This window comes from Anoplopoma fimbria, chromosome 20 (genome assembly GCF_027596085.1).
Source record: "Anoplopoma fimbria isolate UVic2021 breed Golden Eagle Sablefish chromosome 20, Afim_UVic_2022, whole genome shotgun sequence".
In the NCBI taxonomy this organism is placed as follows: domain Eukaryota; kingdom Metazoa; phylum Chordata; class Actinopteri; order Perciformes; family Anoplopomatidae; genus Anoplopoma; species Anoplopoma fimbria.
This window is the reverse complement of record NC_072468.1, coordinates 21,162,110-21,183,709: the sequence shown is the minus strand read 5'-3', so window position 1 is coordinate 21,183,709 and position 21,600 is coordinate 21,162,110. Positions and strand designations below refer to the sequence as shown.

The following is a 21,600-nucleotide window of genomic DNA, read 5'->3' as shown; positions in this document are numbered from 1 at the left end:
TCAAAAACAACCTTTCAGTCATAAAGAGTGATAAAGACATAGTCAGAGACAGAGACAAAAAGCGCCACAGACAGTCTGTCGCTTGAACTCTATGACGATGTTTAAATGTAGGTGTGTGGTGCAGGACACTGTTATCAACACTGACCATACCTTGTTAATGTTCCCCTCCAAGATCATTCTGAGAGACTAGACATGATTTAATTCATATTTATTTAGCAGTTTTGCCACAGAGCAATTAGTGACTTTATAATTTGCCTTCACTGGCCAGTCTCTTCTCTCAAAAGTCCAGAAAACCACTATTCGAGCACAAAACTATAATTAAACCATAATTGTTGGGGACTCAAGACAGGTTACTGGCAGAATACACAAGTGGAAGTACTTCTCAACATTTATTACTGTAATTTAATGTTAAATCACGGTAGAGACAAATGGGTTGTTTGGATTATAAAAACTTTGAACTAGCTATTATTATTTTCATTATCAATTAATCTGCTATTTATTTTCTCATTTAATAATCTAGTCCATAAAATGTCCAAATAAAGATTAAAAAAGCCGCACATTAAAGTCAATCAAAAAGTTTGGCTTTTCATTTAATATCATATATAACAAAAAAGCAGAAAATCTTCAAATTTGAGAAACTGAAAGCAGCAAATTGATGGCATTTTGCTTGAATAATGACCATACAGATTCATTATACACTTAGGGTTACCCTGTGCTGGCACAGAGGCAACATCACTGTTTTGATAACTCGCTGGTGTCACTTCAACACGGAACAACAGGCCTGCTTAAAGGAAATGCTTTTGTTATAAGGGGAATTATGTCTTACTAAATCTGAAAGGTGTGCTTGGAGATAAACTAGTATTTACTAGTTGACTCATAGTTTTCAAGGCCCCACCCACAGCTACACACCAGGAACAAGAAAACAGAAAGCAGTAAACTGGTTAGTAAGACTATCCTTGAACATAACCACCTTGGTTCAACATGGCATCCTTGTGATCCACTTAAGTGTCTTTGAGCAATATATTGAACCTGCTCTCAGGGCCCTGGTTGGTAGTTGAAGCTGACCCCTAACATAATGTCCTTAAATGACATTTATCGCCAGTTTTCCATTCCAGCTAAGTCAATTTCCGCAAATGTATGCACCCCCACTCCTCCGACAGACACTGTGAAAATCTCTACTTGTAATGCTTGGTCACATCTCGCTTGATAAGTATTCAGATCGTGGAGCGACCTGGTGTTCGCAGGCCAACACTTCTATCATCTCAGAACATTGTTATCGTTTTCAGCAGAGAAGTCACACTAGTAACAACTAGTAAGGTGGCGTAGCTGTAAGATGACAATGTTAAAGCGTCAACGACAGCGAGCACCGACACTACGTACTCATGCATTCAGTGTCCTTGAGGAAAATTGACTATGCTCTCTGGGCTGTAATTGATCCTGACCTCTGACCTCCCAGCAGGATCCCTAAGAGATTAAAAACAGTATTGATTGCTGACATTCACAACACTGAAAAAGCATATCCAATTCAGGAACAGATGTGTAGATTGTTTCAGCATTTATGGAGATGCTGTTATTTTTCTTACCCCCACAAGACAGCTTAAACCTCCATTCCTATAGGTGTCACTATAGCCGGCCAACCCCCCTCCCCTTCCACTCCTCCTCCTCCTCCTCCTTCTCCTCCTCCCATCCAACAAACCTCCGCGAAAGGGTGTGCGTTTTGAAGGTTGTATGGAGCTAAACAACCACCGCAGACGCCACTTGCCTTGACATCAACCCGGGCGGCACACTCCCCAAGTCTCCCCCTCCTCCACCACCACCACCACCACCACCCATCCTCCTTCTAAGGCTGAGCCCCGGAGCAAGGTGTTGTCATCCTGGGGACACGATTGGAACAGGCGCATAGGCGGACATTAATATATATATATATATATATAAACAAAAGTTAAAAATACATAGGGGTGCTGGGCAAAATGCAATGTGGCAGCAGTGCGGCTTCTCTTCCAAGGTCACTATCTGAGCACCGCAGCCCAGCGGACGTGCTTTTTCTCGGGCAGTCGGAGGGAAGGAGAGGCGCGGATGGGATGCCGCTGTGTCTCGCTCGCCTCCAGCATCAACGACATGTTTCACCAAAGGAGGACATTGACAGTCACTGACGGGGGACACTTGTGAAACAACAACAACGTCGTAAAACAGTTTTTATTTTTATTTTTTTTATTTTAAGCAGCATTGTTGTGTGTGTGTGTTTTTTATGAAGAGACATTTTTGGCGTTTCCTGCTTTCTCTCCACGGCCTGTGTCGGCCGGTGGGACTGTTCACCTGACGACGACGACGGCGCTGACGTCACCTGACAGAATGGACGTTGGGTTCTGTTCAAACTAGCCGAACCGACCGTTAAGTGTCAGTTGGGATGTTCAACGTCTGAAGAGTCGGTCAACTAACCAACCAACCAACCAACCAATACAAAGTTGCATTCAACTTCCTTGAACTTTATTGACCCGACTTTCACACACACTCTCTCTCGTTGCTGTTTCAAATTACATCGCAATAAAACATTTATTTTTATTTTTTTTATTTTTTGTTCCACAACCATGCCTTCCAGGACCGGTTCACGCAGCCCGGCCGGTATCGGTACGCGTTTACCGGAGCGGGGGCTGCTGCTGGTGGCGGTGCTGGTGTTACTCCCTCTCGGAGCAGCGAGCTCTCCCAATGTGAACCGCCAGGAAAACTCTCCCGACCACACAGTGCCGCAGGAGAAACACAACTACACTAAAAAGGCTTTCCCTGTGCTCAGCCTCGACTACCACCACATACACATGCCCTTTGAAATCTCATTATGGGTGCTGCTGGCCTCCTTAATGAAATTAGGTGAGTATCAATGTGGAAGTCACATGCATGCAGCCCCGGCGTTTTGAGTTCAGCTCATCCAGGAAATGCTTGCTCAGGGTTAGGCTGTAGGGTTGGTTCACTGCAGGTACGTTTTGGAACATTTGCAGACATTTGTTCAGATGCATAAATGCATGCATGCAAAAAATAAATCAAGGTGCACAGGTGTTTTAATTAAAAAAATGACATGTCGAAGAGACAAACTTCAGATAAATCCAGCAGATGTGGCATCTATAAACCAACAGGTATGTTATCATACATATTACATGTCGCAGCACATCAATGATTGACAGAAAAGAAGATACAATGTATCACTTTACAGTTGCATTACATTACAGTCATTTAGCAGATGCTTTTATCCAAAGCGACTTACAATAAGTGTATTCAGCATAGGTATTCAAGAGAACTACTAGTCACCAGGAGTCATAAGTGCATCTCCTTTCTTAAACAAGCGTCTAAAAGCATAAACCAGAGCAAAAGTATAGTGCAGAAACAAACTAATACGAATGCAATAAGTGCAACAAACTAATACGAATGCAATAAGTGCAACAAACTAATCCGAATACAATAAGTGCAACAAACTAATACGAATGCAATAAGTGCAACAAACTAATACGAATGCAATAAGTGCAACAAACTAATACGAATACAATAAGTGCAACAAACTAATATGAATACAATAAGTGCTACGAGGAAGGCTCAGGGTAGTACTTCTTGAAGAGGTGAGTTTTCAGCCTGCGCCGAAAGATGGGCAGCGACTCTGCTGTCCTGACGTCAGTGGGGAGTTCACTGTGGGGCCAGGACAGAAAAAAAGCCAGAAAACGCATAAAAGCTCAGATAAATCCAGCAGATATGGCATCTATAAACCAACAGATATGTTATCATACAGATTATATGTCACAGCACATGAATGATTGACAGAAAGAAAGATACAATTTATCACTTCTACAGTTACATTGTAACCTCTGACCACCGGTCCACATTGCCGCCGTGCACTCTGCATACTCAGTGAAAGATGCTGACGTAGCAGGTTGGACCAGAATAGCTCAATTTAGTTGGGGTGAATCTATACTGCTGGTCACGCAGGTTACTCATCAGACTTGTCAGCTGCATGTGCAGAAGGTATTTTGGCTTGTGCTGCCCTTACACCTTAATGCAGTGATGACTAAGCACCTTGGTGCAGCGGTCTGGATGTTGGACAGCAACTGTTTAGTACATTTTCAAGACAGTGGGACTTCCTGCTACGCATGAAGGATGTCTCAAAAGCTAAAAATTTAAGTTGAACTACTTTACGATTGTCCCCAACTGTGAAACGCACTGAAAGACTTCTATCCAGCTCTTTACTTTCCTTTGTTGCTTTTGTGTTTTCTGTGTCCTCTCTCCACTCCTTGTTGCTCTCATTTTCTTCCCTCTTTCTTTCTATATCATCATGTTTCTCCCTCTTGTCATCAATGCCTCCCCGCTTTGTGCTTAACACACAAAACACCGCATTGTCCCCCTGCTGTCTTTTTTTCCGAGAGCAGGCAGCTTGTCGGTCGCCCGTGACATCAGGGGCCCCAGCTGAGAACCGGCCGGTTGCAAAAAAAAAGGAGGATACTGCCTCACTGTCTGGGCGAGAAGCCCGGTGTCTCCTGGGAGGTGGTGGTGGTGGTGGTGGGGTGTTTGGAGGCTCTCTGTCAGGTCGCAGCTCAAGGGCATGGAGGGAAAATGAGAGAGTTAAGGGAATGATGGAGGCGCAGGGAGTAAAGGGGGAGGCAGAAAATAAATGCGACGAGATGAGTGTGCGCACTGACAGCAGTGACCTTTAAGCCTCTGATTATCCCGGGATGTCTGAAAATGGGCAGTGGGTAATTCAACGTGGCTGCTACATTGCTCAGCCTTGCCACAGCGTCTGGCTCATATCTTACAAGCCTAGTAGCACATCCACGCAGTCCATTTGTCTCTTAAGCAAACCCTGTCACTGTGCATGGAGCCTTTCTGTCCTTATTTATGAATACTCTGAATTGATTTTAACCCGGTGCAGAAGCTTTTCATATAAATCAAAACCCAGGGGCTGTAATTTAGAAGAGAATAATCCCTAACTGTGGCAAATCCTTATATTTATGAGACATCCTGTTTTTTGGGATCCTGTAATTAGGCTACAGACCAGTACCACTAATAAATATCAATTCTTTATCAAGCTGTGACTTAAAAGCTATGATTAGCATTGGAAACCTGCTATCTAGTCCTCATAAAAGTTGAAAGGTCAGTTCAGGTATAATCAGGAAGAATGAATGCAAACAAGCTAAGCCGTTATCTAAACAACCTTGCTCCAATTTAAGTTTTGAATGTAATATTTAACAAGGAACTCATAAAGAGGACTTAGTTGGTACACTGTAGCAGGTAGTAATGCTTCGAATCCTTTATATCCTTATCAAACATCCACCGACTTTCATATTGACCTTTCGGCTAGATCAGATCTGATAATATTCACACTAGTAATACATGAGTGGGCTGTTGGACACTCCTTTTTATTTAATTACCTCTGGTGGCTGTGAAGCGGCTCGGCTTCGGTGTTCCCCTACTTCAAGCGAAGCTCCGTGTAACATGTCTTACAAGTCCAGTTAGTCTCCGCTGCCATTTATAATTCAAAACTGGTCAAACTATTTGAAGAAAGGGCGTGTGTTACTTCAGTGTGTGTAACTCCATGAAAGACACACAGCTTCACATACAGAGTGGCTGTTTTCTGAGTATAGTTTATTGTTGTTGTGGAAGTTGGATGCTCCCTTAACTTTAGTTCCTACAAGTAGGAGTGAAGAAAAGGGAGCGAACATTGGCTAAATAGAGTCAAAGTGAAATGACAAGTTTGTGGTGCTCCGTTATGGATCTGTTCAACAAGAACTGAAAATATGAAAACAATTTTGATTGCTTGTAACTTTATGGGAGAGTTGCATCAAATAAACAAAACAATAACAGCCAGGCAGTTCTGAGCTTGCAGTGATTTTAATTGTCATGTCATGACCATGTTCTCAGCAGTGATGCAAGTTTGTCACCATGGTTGTTGAGAATGTTTTGGCAGTGCAACAAAAAGAAATAAACTGGTTGTTGGCAATTCAGGGTTTGTTTATTATTATTATTATTATTATTATTATTATTATTATTATTATTATTATTATTATTATTATTAGTATTATCAGTATTATCAGTATTATTTATAATTATAGGTGAATCACAAAATGCCAGTTAGTCTATGCTAAACTCAATACTAAAAATGGAAGCTATTCAAGCACTTATAGAAGAAATACATATATTTAACAGTCGTAACAGTCAGGTTATTTGTGATTTTGTGTTTTTTATGTTTATTTAGACAGTAAGAAGAGACATAAGGGGAAATGCAAAAAGCCTTTACTCGCTCGTTACTGGGACAGCGTGGGTACATGCAGGTTCCAGAGGTTTGGGAGTGAAACTAAAAGTGTGCATACAAGTTCATATTTTGAAAGCGTTAACTTTGTGTCTTTTGTCAATGTTATGTAGTAAGATATGGCAAATATTCAATGGCAATGCAAAATTGTAATTCAGGAGACATAGAGTGATTATCCATCGATGTTGCTCATTGGTGTTTTGCCCAGAAGTGTTGTTTTTATTGTATCTATGGATTTGGATACTTTACTATACTGATGGGTTAGTCTGTCTGCCCCTTTTGTGTGTTTCTTGTTGTCATTTATTTATGTTGTATTTTTCTGAATTATGTTAGCTTAGTTTTTTTTGGTTATTGCTTGTTTTTATACTTTAGTAGAGGGGATGTCTGTCGTATAGGCCTGTGGCTTTTTGACCTTTCCTGTCACATTTCTTATTTTTTCATTATCTGGATTTTACGAGTGTGTTAGAAAAAAACAATGACAGATTTTGTCAGTTGGTTAAATAATTGTAGAGCTGATTATTTATTTTTTATTTTGCTCATTTCTCTGATCCCTTTATCACTCTTAACCCTGAGGAACTGCCCAGCTGCAGGTTGTTTTTTTGCCTTGTAATTACCAGACACGACTCTGGGATCTTAAATCTATTTTTCCTCACAGTGTGTAGCTGAATTTGAAAACTGCACCGAGGTTTAATTTTCTAAGACCCATTATCTCTTGATTAACCCTGTTTGAGGAATGCTTGTGTTGAGTAAATGGTTCACTAAAAGACCTGCCTGTTCCTCAAAGGGTTGCTTATCTACAGTAAACAGTTGGTGATAACTAAGGTGGGAGACATTATCAGAAAAAATGAGTTGAACAATAAACCCCCTGTTCAATCAGTCCTGGACAATACGTGTCCCTCCTAGTACTTCCTGTTACAGTTATTATGCTTAGATTAAATTACAACCAGTGCACTAGAATCAACCAACATACTTTCCAACATTACTGGTCCAACATTTGGCAAACCCAAGGGCCATAATGATGTCCTTATTGATAAAGCCGTCGTGGGAAAGATTCCAGGTACTTCATTAGAAGCCACACCCTTGGCAACGTTTGAGTAAATATGTCACAAGCTATACACATCTTATCTTCATTTTGTTATTTCGGTTATATGGCTTGGCACAGAAAGTGTCTTAAAGGAAAAAGAAAAGTAAATGCCCTTAATCTTAGAACTAGATGTCTTTGCCTCACATTTGATAGATCGATTCCATATTAACTCAATCCAATTTAGGTAAATAGCTTCTGAAGCAGTGAAGAATATCGATTGGTTTAATGGCTCTCCATTCCCCGCATCCGTCACAGGGTTGCAAACAGTAATCATCATTTTGGGTGTCATAGGATAAGGACGTTCTAGCAATTAGTAGCTGCTGTTGACACCATTATCTGTTTCATTGGTAGACCGGGGGCTTGGTCTCTTTACTATTCTAGAAATAACTGTCTTAACTGAATTATTGTTGTCGTTCCAATGAAACAAGCAATTTCCTGTCAGTCTCAAGACGACCTTATGAAGGTGGATCTACTGGTAGTACAGTGCGTTTCCTTTTAAAACATCAGACTAACTAAACATCATCACTAGAGGACCTTTTGTACAGTATTGCTTGCAGCCGACATTTGATACTGTCACTGAATTCTACTCCATTCAGTAGTTATAGTGGAAGATGTGCTTGTGAATTATAGTAAGGATCAAACATTTCTGTTGCTTAGAACCATGACGATGTGAGGAGTCACCCATGTGAGCCGGTGTTGTTGTGCAGATCTGGCGTAAGGGATCATACTGAAATATGCCAGCCGCAGCAGGCCATTATTAATAATTTAAACCAACACTGGCCTTGCATAAGCAACTCGAGGAGCACAATGATCTGCATCAAACAATGACTCACAAAAGTTTAGTTTGTACACAGCACTATTGTTTAGGAGGAGGCCTTCATCGCTTTGAAATAAATGTTTATCTTGACCTCCCTGTGATCTATGTGTCATGGTGTAGGAACGCCTGCCAACCGGTTTAACGTCTCGATTTCTAGGAAAAGAGTCAAATGAGCGTTTCATTAATCACCTTCTTCAACAAAGCGACTGTTTAAATGTTTTCTCTCTTTTGTGCTTGCCTAGTCCAGCAGATTTGGTTGCCAGCAGTGTACAATTAGTCACCTGGCAACAGGACACAGTTCCTGGATTTGGAAAATGCTCTTGTGTAGCGAGTAGCAGTCTGTGCTGACACTGGGTACACATGCAGAAGCAAAAGAGCGGTTACCCTTTATTGGTTCTCAATAACCTTGCTGCACAAAAGCACTTAGGGGGGGTGGATTGAGGTAAGGACACAGCGCATGTCATTATTGACAAGCGGCCAGAATAAACCACTTGATGTTATAGTTCAAGACTCTATAAAAAATACTTTCTCACACTTTTTTTTTTTTTTTGTTCTTCCATTGAGTCCACTTACCGCCTATCTCCTTGGCAGCATTGCTCTTATGTGCAATGACTTCTTCTTTGAAGTTCACTGCCCTCCTTCACACTTATCTTATCTCCTGCGGCATTGGCTCTTCACTTGATGAGCACTGAAGGCCATAATTGGACTCACGCTGGAGACATTTAAGAATGTGTGAACTGTCACCACTTAGCTTAGGTTGGAAAATTTCGCTCCTCCACTGAGCCTTTGGTCCTGAGTCCTGTATGTGTTGATCGTTTTTAGAAGGGTCAGCATTGATGGTGAAAGGGCTTTTTGTCTCGTTCTCTTCCTGGTTGTCTAGCATGCACAGTCTTCACTTGTCCCTCCTGGTCACCCATGAATGATAATGGGTCATTAAGAAGAGTGTCCTACTGCTTGAGGCCCCAGCAGTTATACGTTCAGGTCCATCCAGTCGAGAGCTGTTTGCTCCGTCCTCCAGGACTTCACTGCCCTTCTTCTTATTGAAGGATTTGTGTCAATGGATTTTATTGCTTCCTGTCCTTGATAATTGAAAAGTTATTCCTCTGTGAGCTGCTGAGACTAGAATACCACAATATCACAAAATGTTCAGACTCAAGAATGTAAGTTCTCACGCTGTGACGGTTTTAGGATTGATCTTATTTTGAAATAGGAGAACTGTGAAGCATTGCTTTGAAATGGATGATGATGCATATTAATATTGAATTTTATATGGAACCCTTGACAGGAACAGCCCAACAGAACTTTAGATGGTGTGTTGATACCATTTTCAAAAGATTTTATCTTAAATTGCATGATTCAACTTAAAATTCCAGTTTGTTCTGGCCTATTTATGAATCATGATTCAGGGAGTGAAAGCTTGAAGCCAAAAGTACCCTGGCCCAGGTTCATTACTTAATGTCATTTAGAAGGTCACTTAACACAAGGAATCATGGGACTCTTGTCCTCTAATAATACCCCCACTTGGTGTCCCCTTTCAGTTATACTTATTTTAGTAGAGCTGAAGTATGTTCATTTCTATTATGAATTTCAAAAAGCTCTGCAAAACCAGAAGTTCTCCATTTGGCTGCTCAGTGGCCAACAGAAGTTTGAGACCACTCCCAGGTGTAAGTGATTGATGTATGGAGGATTCATAAAACCCTGTCTACTTAAAGTCAAGTATCATAAGCTGTAAAGCAAATGTTGTAGGCTTAATTATTAGGATTAAAATACACCTTGAGGTTCAATAGACTGTATATAACAAGTGGATGTAGTCACAGTGATGTCACCCATTGGTTTACCTTCTGCCATTTTGAAGCCTCGAGTTAGGCATTTTGGCCGTCACCATCTTGGTTTTTGCAACCGACAGTGTCACCCTGAAGCATACCCTTCTTTATCCTTTATTTTACTATGAATTGGACCATACATTCTTAAGAGGGGAATCTTTGAATTATTTGCAATTCTCTACTCGAATGTGTTTCAAAGCAAATACTGGCAGAATTGTTACTTTTATTTTTTTACCATTCATTCTTATTTCTTTATTGCTAGCATACATTCAGTGGAAGGCCTGTCACTGTAATTTGTTCTGTTCATCTGGGAACCAATTAGCTTACTGGAGGTTTGCAGGCCCACTTGTGAGATCTGGTGTCCCCCCACACCGAGCAGAGATCTCGGCTGTGTTGAAGTCTCGACCACTTAGACACAGCTTATTAATTATGAACCAGTGTCTAAAGGGGGTTGAGATGTTGTGACCGTTGATGTGCTAATCCTTTTGCTTTTAATTTGAAGCCTTCAGTGCAGCAGATTGATGCTTTTTATTCTGAAGATGCACTGAGCCGGGATAGTCTCGAGACTAGCTGTGGAATTTACATCCTGCTCGCCACAAAAGCCTTCAGGGGGAAGACACACAAGGTTTCTGTTCAGTGTGTGTTTTCAGGCAGTGATCACAGAATATCTTTGTTAACCCACCTGGTTCCTGTTTTTCTATAATTTTAAGCGCAATCGAAAAAGACAGACGAGCACTCAGTGTCTGACATCTCGCTGTGGGTAAATTAGGTCTCCTTAGACCGTTTAAGACAAAGACTCCCTCACTATCCTTCCCCAAATCTCCAGAGTCACAGCTGCAAGCGGCTGCACAATCCACAGGCATGCACTTGTTGAGCTTGTGTGCTGGAACAGTAATAGTGTTGTCTTCAAGCTTTTCCAAGTTTAAACACCCCCCCCCCCCCCCCCCCCCCACCTCAGATGTCTTGTGTTCTTACTGAAAATGTCTGTGATGCTAAAGTTTCACGTACTCTTCAGAGAAAGTCCCCTAACACTGACATGATGAAATGGAGCTTTGATATAATTCCAGCTCGTATTGTCTCGATTTTAAATCTATCTTTCAACACGTAGATGGTGCACACACGCACGCCTCTGTGCTCTCCTCAGCGCCGCCTCTCGGTATGCCAGTTTAGACGTACTTCAAAAGTCACGTTTTTGGCTCCGCCCATTATTCACAGCAGCTCCGGCAGTGCTCCCTCCACATGGCTTTCATCAAGCCTGATACAAGCAAATAGATTAGGGAATTCGCTACTCCGCCATCCTCATTGTACATATGTAAGCAAACCTGAGCAGGCCTGAGCTGTTCACCTGGCTGCCCCTCCCCTCTCAGCTCAGGAGGGAACACACCCCGTGGATACTGTGTGCCAGAGGGTGCTGCTGTCACGGCCCCCTCTACTGTTGTACCGAAGAGCTTCAACATAGTTTGACATGTAAGCTTGCAACACGACCACGGGCTCAAATTCTGATCATCCGTTTGGATCTAAAATATTAGGGCAGCGTGGACGAACAGCTGTAGCTTAGGGCGCGGATGTGAGGAAGAACTTGTTAACATGGCTCAATTAACACGCTCCTGTCTTTTAATATAGACTTACTTACAAACAGACCGCAAAGTACAGGTCTTACTGTGTCATTCACAAGGGCATACTGTGTCATTCACAAGGGCATTTTCATCCTCACGGAGCACGTAACGAGAAGCAGGCGCCATTTTCTCACGTTCTATTGGATTCATTCATCAGTCATTCTTTGCCCCCATGAGATTGTTTAACCTGCATGTTAGCATGTAGCCTTGCTTGGTTCATATTTCTTGTTTGTGTGCCAGCGTTAACGCAGCATGTCGTTGACTGATACAGTGCAAGCTGGAAAATCACATGTCCGCATGCTGCTGTAGTTTACAGTAAATATAGCCGGTGAAAAGCTTCTCACTATGCCATGACCGCTGCGGCCTCTTTGAAGTCTTCAGCTCCTTTTTGTTTACCATTTAAGCCCAGGATTCAGTTGTTCCGTCACCTCACCGTGTACATATGTAGCCTTGTCTCTGTTAAGAGTTTCATGTGAAACGTCCCAGCAGCTCAGGAATGGTGGTATTTGCGGTCCCGTATTATCTAACTAGTTACTTATGTTGGGCTAGCCTTTTTAAGGTCACACAGCTTTTGTTATTTGTCAGGCGGTAAGTCTCACTGCTTGTAAAGGCATCAACATTAACATGTCTCGGGATTTCCCCGGAGAGCTGCTTGTGCTGTGACGTGTGAGCCCTGCAGCCTCAAGCAATAGCACATCATTGCAAAAAGGTTATTTCATTTAGGCGGGAATCCTCCAAAATTGCATTCGTACGTAAACGAGAAGACAAATAGAAGCTGAAAGGTTCTCTTTTCATTTCAGTGGCAGCACATTTTTTACTAGTCTCACTCTCTTTTGAATTTTGCTTCTTGGCAGCCATTAATCGCTGACTTGTCATGTCAGCGATTAACAGTTTGCATGTTATTTCCATTTATTTATTTCAAGAATTCCCAAGCCCATTGCGTTGGCTATGTGTCACACCAGTAACTCCACAGCATACAGTACACTTATTATGTTCTTTACACAAACTATACACCTTCAACACTGGAGATACCAATTTATTTATATTTTAAGCAAATTTTTCTGTTACAGACAGGTAATAGTCTAAATAATGAAATGTCTGCACAGCCTACACTAAAAGCAGAAGTGTGTACCCTTTGCATTTCCTACAAACGTTCACTCTGCAGAATACTGATTAGTGTGCTGAAAATAACATCGAAGTGTACAAACTGTACACGCAGCGCAGCTTTTTCGAACCTCAGAGTCTTAAAGAAGTTAGAGTTTGTTGCCAGGTTGGTGCTGTTACTCAAAGAAGTGTGGGTATGTCAAATCTGATTTCTCTAGTAATGTTGTGTAGCGAGTATTCAGTTTGCCAAACCGTTGGGAACAATTCCAGTTAATCTTTCCTCACTCATCACTCAGGCAGAAACAAACAAACACACACAGACTCACAAATACTGTTTGGGCCTAAAGCAATGAATCCGGCAATTGATCTCCTGGTAAATCAATCCCTCATTCTTGTTTATTTCTCTTCCTCCATTCCACTGCATCTTATCTCTTTATATCCTTCCATTTTCTCCCAGGGTTCCACCTGATTCCTCGCCTGTCCGGTATTGTGCCAGAGAGCTGCCTCTTGATCACGGTTGGTCTTCTTGTTGGGGGGCTCATCAAACTAGCTGGCGAAGAGCTCCCCCCAGTGCTGGACTCCAAATTGTTCTTCCTCTGCCTGCTGCCGCCCATCATCCTGGATGCCGGCTACTTCCTGCCCATCCGTCCCTTCATGGAGAACCTGGGCACGATCCTGATGTTTGCCGTCGTGGGGACCTTGTGGAACGCCTTCTTCATCGGAGGTCTGCTGTACGCCGTGTGCCAGATCCAGCCGGCCAATCCGTCCAACCTCCACAACATAGAGCTCCTGCCCTGCCTGCTGTTCGGCTCCATCATCTCGGCTGTGGATCCCGTCGCCGTGCTCGCCGTGTTTGAGGAGATCCACATCAACGAACTGTTGCACATCCTGGTGTTTGGCGAATCACTGCTCAACGACGCTGTCACTGTGGTGAGTGACCAAAACAGGAAATATGTGGCTGGTAGGAAGCTTTCATGCTTCCATTTGTTTTGAGAGAATGCATTTTATTGTTTCTCCAATATTGTTTCTTTTTAGATTAGAAGCAATTCTCTGCCTGGAACACATATGCCGGGGTGTAAACCATTTGTTGTAGCCTTCAGAAGCTCATATATCCTCACAGACATAACTGGGTGGTAGTTGTGACATTTATGGAAGTGAGTGCTCTGTTAAGTATTTCCACAAGTCTTCCTCAGTCTGCTGACAAGTCGTATGTTCAGCTTAAAGTTCAATGCACACTTAAACAAGCCGTGTGTCACTGTGACATCATTGACACAAGCCGCTATGAGTATAGGATCTGGTGAGAGCTCATCATTCTTGCAGCTCTCGGCAGTTGATCTGCATGATTATTATCCTGTCTGGCATTACAGCAGCCTGTATATCACGATAGTTAGATGCTTAGTAAATGCTTGGTACGGATCATAAAGTATTTTTTTTTTATCAATATGGCACAAGATACAATTTGCAGTTGTGTTTTCCCTTACAGTTATAGGATGTGCTCAGTTTCTACATGTTCAAAAAGCATTTTAAGTAGGTAAGAACCTGGAAATTTGCTAATAATAAATAAACAATCTATTGTCTTTTACCTTTGCTTTTGGATGTTAGTGCTGAGTCAGAGAATCAATACGTCTGTATGAGATAAAACACTAAACTTGTTATCATCCTATCAGCATCCTGTTACTATATTATCTCTCCATGCTCCTCTTCTCCTAGGTGTTGTACCACCTGTTTGAGGAGTATTCGGGTGCCGGCACGGTGACGGTATTGGACTGTGTTCTGGGAGTCATCTCCTTCCTGGTGGTTGCGGTGGGTGGCGTTCTAGTGGGAGTTATCTACGGGTTCCTGGCCGCCTTCACCTCCCGCTTCACCTCCCACACACGTGTCATAGAGCCACTCTTTGTCTTCGTGTACAGCTACATGGCCTACCTGTCAGCTGAGATGTTCCACCTCTCCGGCATCATGGCGTAAGTTTTGGGGGTGGGCGGTTATAAAGTTAGAGAGAGTTAAACATTTTCAGAATGTACTGTATATATTGACAGTTTTATTTCTGTAAAACTAAAGCATCATTTTTTTCACTCCTCGTATCTATTCCATATTCATATTTTATGTTGAATCATTTTCTGTTTTGACCAATTTTCTTCAGAAACAACCTGTATTTGTTTTTTTTATTAGAGACAGAGCTCACCTCATGCATCTTTAAGTTCATCATAGTTCACAGGTTTATAGAAACACTGTAGGTGTGTTTCTTAGCAAACATTGAAAAGATTAAAATGAAATTGGACAAATCCAAATGACTTTATTTTACATATGTGGCTGTATGCTTTCAGTAGACGTCTTTAAAGCCTGTTAGAACAGTGACACCATGGATTGTCAGCACAGCTCCTCTTAGAATCAATAAGACTGATAGTTCTGATGTCTTCACCTGGTTCTGTACAAATTGAGCATCTAGTGTGTCATGTGGGCTCTCTGGTATCTGTGAAATACTCCAGCTGTCTCAGGGACGTCCCTCCTGCGTCACCTGTTTTTAGTATGTGGATCTTCCCTCAGTGATGAGATGTCATGGTCAATGTACAAACCTTGCCAGTGGAGGGAAAATCTATTTCAGTCATTACCCTGACACTATCTCAACTGTATATCTTGGCAGGTCGCACTCCATATAACCAGTAGTGGAATTAATTAATCTGATCCAACGTCATCTAAACCAAGCCTCAATTTATTGGCATGCCAGCTATCTCTGAGGTGCCGTTTCTCATCTTCTCCTCCGGTATTTTTCAATCCATCTTCTGGTTAAGGTGCTGGGTGTTATTAATGCTGCAGACGGGAGGGGGATGATATATTGAATCTCAGTGCCGAAAAATGTGTAGCTTCAAGGACAATCTCTTCCAAAGCCTTTGGCTGTCCTCTTGCTCCACGCATCAAAAACTAGATTTGTATAAGGGTTTATAAAGAAGAGGCTAAAGAGCCTACTGGTGTGAATTCCTTTCATCTTTCCATAACGCCTTGAGCACCAAACCATTATGCTGAGGCTTATGGGACATGGTTGCCGTTCATTTCTGGCGTCTACATTTTTTCACTTAGAAACATTGCATGACACCAGAATGGAATAGAGAAGTGGCCCCCAGACAGGGAGGAAGACATATTTATTGGTGTCACATGTTTCCAAAATCAGTTTTGAACCCTGGGAAAGCCTTTCGAGGAAACCTCTGACGCTACTGCTGACGATGACTCACGTTAAATCATTTTTTCTAACATTACTTATTTCTACTTGGCTTCATTGTTCAACAGAGTTTCATTTTGGATGACAAACATCCAAGCATTTACAACAAATTTGGAGACATTGAATCTATGAAAATATGTGTGATAGGATATATATATATCATTTGAGCAAACATCTGCCTCCTCTCCTTCCAGGTTAATAGCTTGTGGGGCGACCATGCGTCCCTATGTGGAGGCCAACATATCGCACAAGTCCCACACCACCATCAAGTACTTCCTGAAAATGTGGAGCAGCGTCAGCGAGACACTGATCTTCATCTTTCTGGGCGTGGCCACGGTGGACGGACCTCACTCCTGGAACTGGACCTTCGTCACCGTCACTGTCATCCTGTGTCTGGTGGCACGGGTCATGGGTCAGTTCTGCTGCAGTTTCTTTAAGTAAATGTAGTGGTGACATGCTGGGGTGTGTACAAATACCGCATGAAGAGGGAACGGTTAACCTGCAACAGAGGAAGTGTTGTTAGTTCGTTACATTGTTCGTCTTTGGGGGAAATTCATGCAAGATCACTTCGATGATGTGGTTGGCTTTCATAGATAAACTTTATAATCAAACAGTCACTTCAGATTTCATCTTGAAGTGCTTTTGATTTAACAGATTTGGGGCGGCTGTGGCACATGAGGTAGAGCGCTTGTCCCGTAACCACAAGGTTGGTGGTTCAAACCCCTCTACCGGCAACATGCCGAGGTGTCCTTGAGCAAGACACCTAACCCCAAGTTGCTCCCCGGGCGCTTCATTGCAGCCCACTGCTCCTCCGGGATGGGTTAAATGCAGAGAAATAATTTCCCCATTGTGGGACTAATAAAGGATTGATTATTATTATTATTATTATCAACTGGGCTTAAAATGCAAATCAAAATGCGCACCAAAAGTAAATTGCTTTGTATTTATGAGTCTTCAAAGGAGATACTCGTATTATAGTGCACCTTGAAGTGTGCCCTAATTTAGGAAAGCATGTCTATGTGTGTAAAAAGTCATTTTACTCAAAAACGGGAACTGGGAGGTGTCGCCATCGCGTTTCATCACGCAGCCGTCGGTGTGTGAGAAGGAGCAGCTGCCCGAGGATTTCCGTTTTGACTTCAGGCTGTCACAAGTCCTTCTGTTCATGATTTGTCATACCAGAGTTATTGGTGTCGTTGGAGAGAGAGAGAGAGAGATAGAGATACTGAAAGTGAAAGAACGATGAGGCGCCTCTAAGCGAGCAAATACCGAGATCTTTCTATGACATTCTCAGTCTTAAGAGCTGATGAGACTTTGAGCAAACGATCCAAACACAAATACGCTGTCTGTGACTGTTGCAATAGGTCATCATGCATATGTGACTTGCATCACATGAGACAAGATCCTCTGATGGAGAAGAGTTCAAGTGGTTCCTTATAGTTTTGTATGCTTTAGAGTTTTAGGATTTTCTTTTCATCTACCAGGCAGCAATTGGTTTCAGTTTACTTCTATTTGATATTAAGTTTCAAATAGCAGACTTTGCTTGAGATAGGCTGTCCATTTAAATGATCTCATGTCTGCAAGTACAGATTGATTTTCAAAAAGTTGGCAATGCATTACCACTCATGATATTTGGGGCAAAAGCAGATGTGATTATAACTGTGAGGGTCTAGCTATATTAAGGGAGTGTAAACTCTTGTTGTTAATGTAGTCCTGGTGTAAAAGTCAGGGATTAAAATAAATTAGAGCCTCATAAAGTTAGATGAAATAACTCAGTAAGGCAATTAAAAAAAAAAGTAATTTAGTTTAATAAAAATGTGAGATTAAGATAATTTAGTCATAAATAAGGTAATATGTGAATAAGAGTTGAAATAAACAGTTTTCAACAATATTGAAGGCAAACAAGGGGTTTAGATAAATTCAAGTTAAAAAGAAAAATACACCTGCTGTAATTGGTCTTAGCTAAAGGAGGGGGTGGGGCGTTAAATGAAAACAGTTGCTGTGTGAAAGAAGGGGAAAAGCAAATTGAAAAATCTTGTAACAGAAAGTATATTCATTTGACATGTAAATACTCTCTTGTTTTGTACTAACTTATTGGCAAGCAAAGCCATCCTAAAAGGCTAGAGAGAATGCTGTTTGTCTATTACACGCACAAACCTCACCTTCTCCTTACATTGTCCTCTCCAGGTGTGATCGGTCTGACCTTCGTGATCAACAAGTTCCGCATCGTCAAGCTGACGACCAAGGACCAGTTCATTGTGGCCTACGGTGGCCTGCGAGGTGCCATCGCCTTTTCTCTCGGCTTCCTGCTTGACAAAGACCTGTTTCCCATGAGAGAGATGTTCCTCACCGCCATCATCACCGTGATCTTCTTCACGGTCTTTGTTCAGGTAAGAGCCCCCACTTTAGTTTTAAACCGACACTCTCCTTAAGTCTTAACCTTATAATGGGATGTTATCATGACCACAATTTGACTCTTAACTTGCAGTGAAAACGTTTAAAAACATCTGGTGCACTATTCAAAGTAGGAGACAAGTTTTTATTCACACGGTTTGTACTTTAACCAATCATTTGCATCTATTATTACCAACTGTAATGGTCTCCATCACTGTTTGAATTCACACTGACAAAACCAGTCCCTCTCAGAACAAACGTTTTTATTTGCAACCTTTCAATTAGACGTTGTGCATCTTGTTAATCTTACTGCTCATGCTGAGGTGTGAACATCAAAGGTACGCTCATGTATTTGCATTTCTATTGGATGCCACATCAAGTGGTCAGACGTTCTTGGGTCTTTTTGGTCTCCAAGTAATAAGCTCCAGCTGCTTTGGGAAAACGTGATTTCAGCTTCTACTGTAAAGTACGTTGCAGGTGGGCTAATTAATGCATTGAATCTAAAACGCATGCAGAAGGAATACAAAATATGGTTTATTTAGAGACACGTTTCTGCTGCTGTTTTTTTAACAGAGTCAACGTCAACTAAACATACAATAACATGACAAGATAAAGATAAGAGGCAGCGAATACATACATTTAATGCATCTACCCTGTCCTGTCAGATAAACCAGTCCCCTAGGAAAACTGTGGGAACATTCTTGGATGTGATTGGGATCCAGAATGGTAGCAGCTAAATTTAAAACCCTGAAGACATGTAGTCTCTCCTCAAAGGCGAGACCAGGAACATGTTTTATTCATGCTGCTGCACTGGCAGTCTGATGCTGACACAGAGGCAGACCAGGAGGGGAGAGGCCCCCTTTCACCTGCAATGTGGAGTTATTTGTGAGAGTTTGGGATTGTAGTTTTATTTTGAAAGAGAGTTATTCTAGATGGTCTGAAGTGAAGATCTCTATCATAATAAGCATTATCTATATGCCAATTTACATTTAAACATTTAATATCCTAATGGATGATATTTCCTTTCTTGTGTTGGACTACTTCTGAAATACTTTATTACAGTATAACCAGTTACAACTCTGGATTTCTGGACTTTTCCTCTGGGCTTGTTGGCTGATTGACTCGTTGAGTTGTCTGCTTAGTTGTCGTTGGTTATTGTAACTATTGTCAATATCAAGTGAGCCATCAAACATTCTGGATAACCATGAAATTGTAACGTTCCTCTTGTTTAGAGCTAAGGAAATATTAGTAGTTATGGGAAATTATTTTGCTTGTCTGATAGCATGGCTGGCTAATGTTAAAGAGCAGGAATCTTCAGTCATCCACTTTAGGCCATTACAGTAAAGCAGATGGTCGGCTTAATCTCTTTACGAGGCAGAATAATAGGCTGGACCCTTTAGGTGCAGACAGGCAGGAGCACACACACATACACACACATATACACACACAAACACAAACACACACTGCTAGACTGATGCTTGATTTTTAATTTCTCAAGCCATTCCGTTGTGGCAGTGTTTTCTACTTAATCCTGTTGACAACTGATCAGAAATATACCCTTTCTAGTAAAGGAATTTGGTTTCAGACACATTTTACAGCTTTCTAAAATCAAAGTAAAAGTAAAGAGAAGTTTTGGTGCCAGAACATAAGAGAAAAACAGAGTTCATTTGTTTTCATTTTTATCTGAGTTGTTTGCTTATCGACATAAGACGCATGGTTGGAAACGCACCATTTGCTGCTTTACAACCCATTTTAAACAGGAACAAACAACACAATGTGTACACACTCAATTAGTTGTTATTGAAGTATGCACTTACCAGTTGAGTGTGTCTACAATCACATTTCCTCCAAGCTGCGACCACCGGTGCTGAGAAATGAAGCCGACGCGACAGTGCCAAAAGCTGCAGTTCCTCATGTGGCCACTTGGCACAGTGGCAACAAAAATGATTTTAATCCAAATTGACCACCATGTCAAACAATATGCCCAATTTAACAGCAGAAATCAACATGTTTACAGCCTGCTACAATAAACTGTTTTGGTCTCTGTAGCTATTATCCTCACTCATGTATACTGTCAGGAAGGGGGGGGCTTGAGGTTATACATATTTAAAGGGGTGATCTTGAGTGGCAGGTGGGTACCGTCTCAGGTTGCTCGCCGCTAGCTGTCTCATCTGCTCCGTCACACGGGCCCACCTCAGCTCCACCAACGATCCACCTATTCCCCCATCATTGGATTAGCCAGGAGTCAGCCGTGTCGTCACAGCGGCTCTGCAGAAGCCTACGGGTGACGTCACGGAGACTGGGTGTATATTTTGTAAGTTGATTACTCCAGAGAATGTAATCACAGCGACAACGATGTGCTAACAACGTAATGATGTGAAGAAAGCACTTTTGTTTTACTTTAATTGAAATGAAATTGATTGAAATCACTCCTTGTCTATAAAGAACATAAACATTTTAGCAGGTCAGGATTCTTTCTTAAACTGAATTTGTTCTTGCAAGAAACATCTCTCTGCCTTAGTCTTAACCACTAGTATACCTGACAGAATGTCTATTCAGGGGAACAAAGGAAACAGAAAATGACATTGTTTTGAACTGTAATCTTACTAGGGCGTGGATTTTGCAGATTTGTTACAGATTTATATCTGTAACTTTCCACATTAGACTTAAGGAAATAACACCGGGGTTGTTGCGAAAAGTCGTGTGGCGACCTGGTGTGTTTTGTTAATCACCCGTTGCAAAATTTGGGAAGTGTGCCACAGGGAAGGTGTGACAGATATCAGTATCCCAGTGTGAAGGTGTATGTTTTCCGATTACTCTGAGACACTAAAAGATTGTAAAACAGTACAGATACCAGTTTTTAAACCTTCTACTTTCATTCTTGCATATCATAGAGTTGGTGATAAGCGGCTGCTTCTATCTTTAGCTCAGGTCAGGAGGGTGAATAATGAATAACGCTTTGTTCCTCTCGTCCCCATCTTGCAGGGCATGACCATCAAGCCCCTTGTGGAGCTTCTGGCGGTGAAGAAGAAACAGGAGGCCAAGCGGACGATCAATGAGGAAATCCACACCCAGGTAAGAGCTGTAGAGTCTGATGGTGGCACCTTGCGTGGTAGCCTGTCATCAGTGTGTGAATGGGTGAATGATATGTAATATACTACTGATTGAAAGTCGCTTTGGATAAAAGCGTCTGCTAAATGACTGTAATGTAATGTAACTGTAAACAAGCTATGAGGCCATTTCTTGATCGCTGCTTCCACCTACTGGC

At 41.8% G+C, this 21,600-nt stretch overlaps 1 protein-coding gene across 1 annotated transcript in view; it reads left to right on the top strand.

Moving 5' to 3' along the window:
* Nucleotides 1-1,970: 1,970 nt before the first annotated feature.
* slc9a1a (solute carrier family 9 member A1a) overlaps nucleotides 1,971-21,600 on the top strand; it is a 31,414-nt gene continuing 11,784 nt past the window's right edge. The window contains 6 exon segments of the mRNA XM_054620973.1: nucleotides 1,971-2,865; nucleotides 13,185-13,657; nucleotides 14,438-14,688; nucleotides 16,136-16,353; nucleotides 18,126-18,328; nucleotides 21,318-21,407. Coding sequence (XP_054476948.1) covers nucleotides 2,589-2,865; nucleotides 13,185-13,657; nucleotides 14,438-14,688; nucleotides 16,136-16,353; nucleotides 18,126-18,328; nucleotides 21,318-21,407 — 1,512 coding nt within the window. The 5' untranslated portion in view covers nucleotides 1,971-2,588.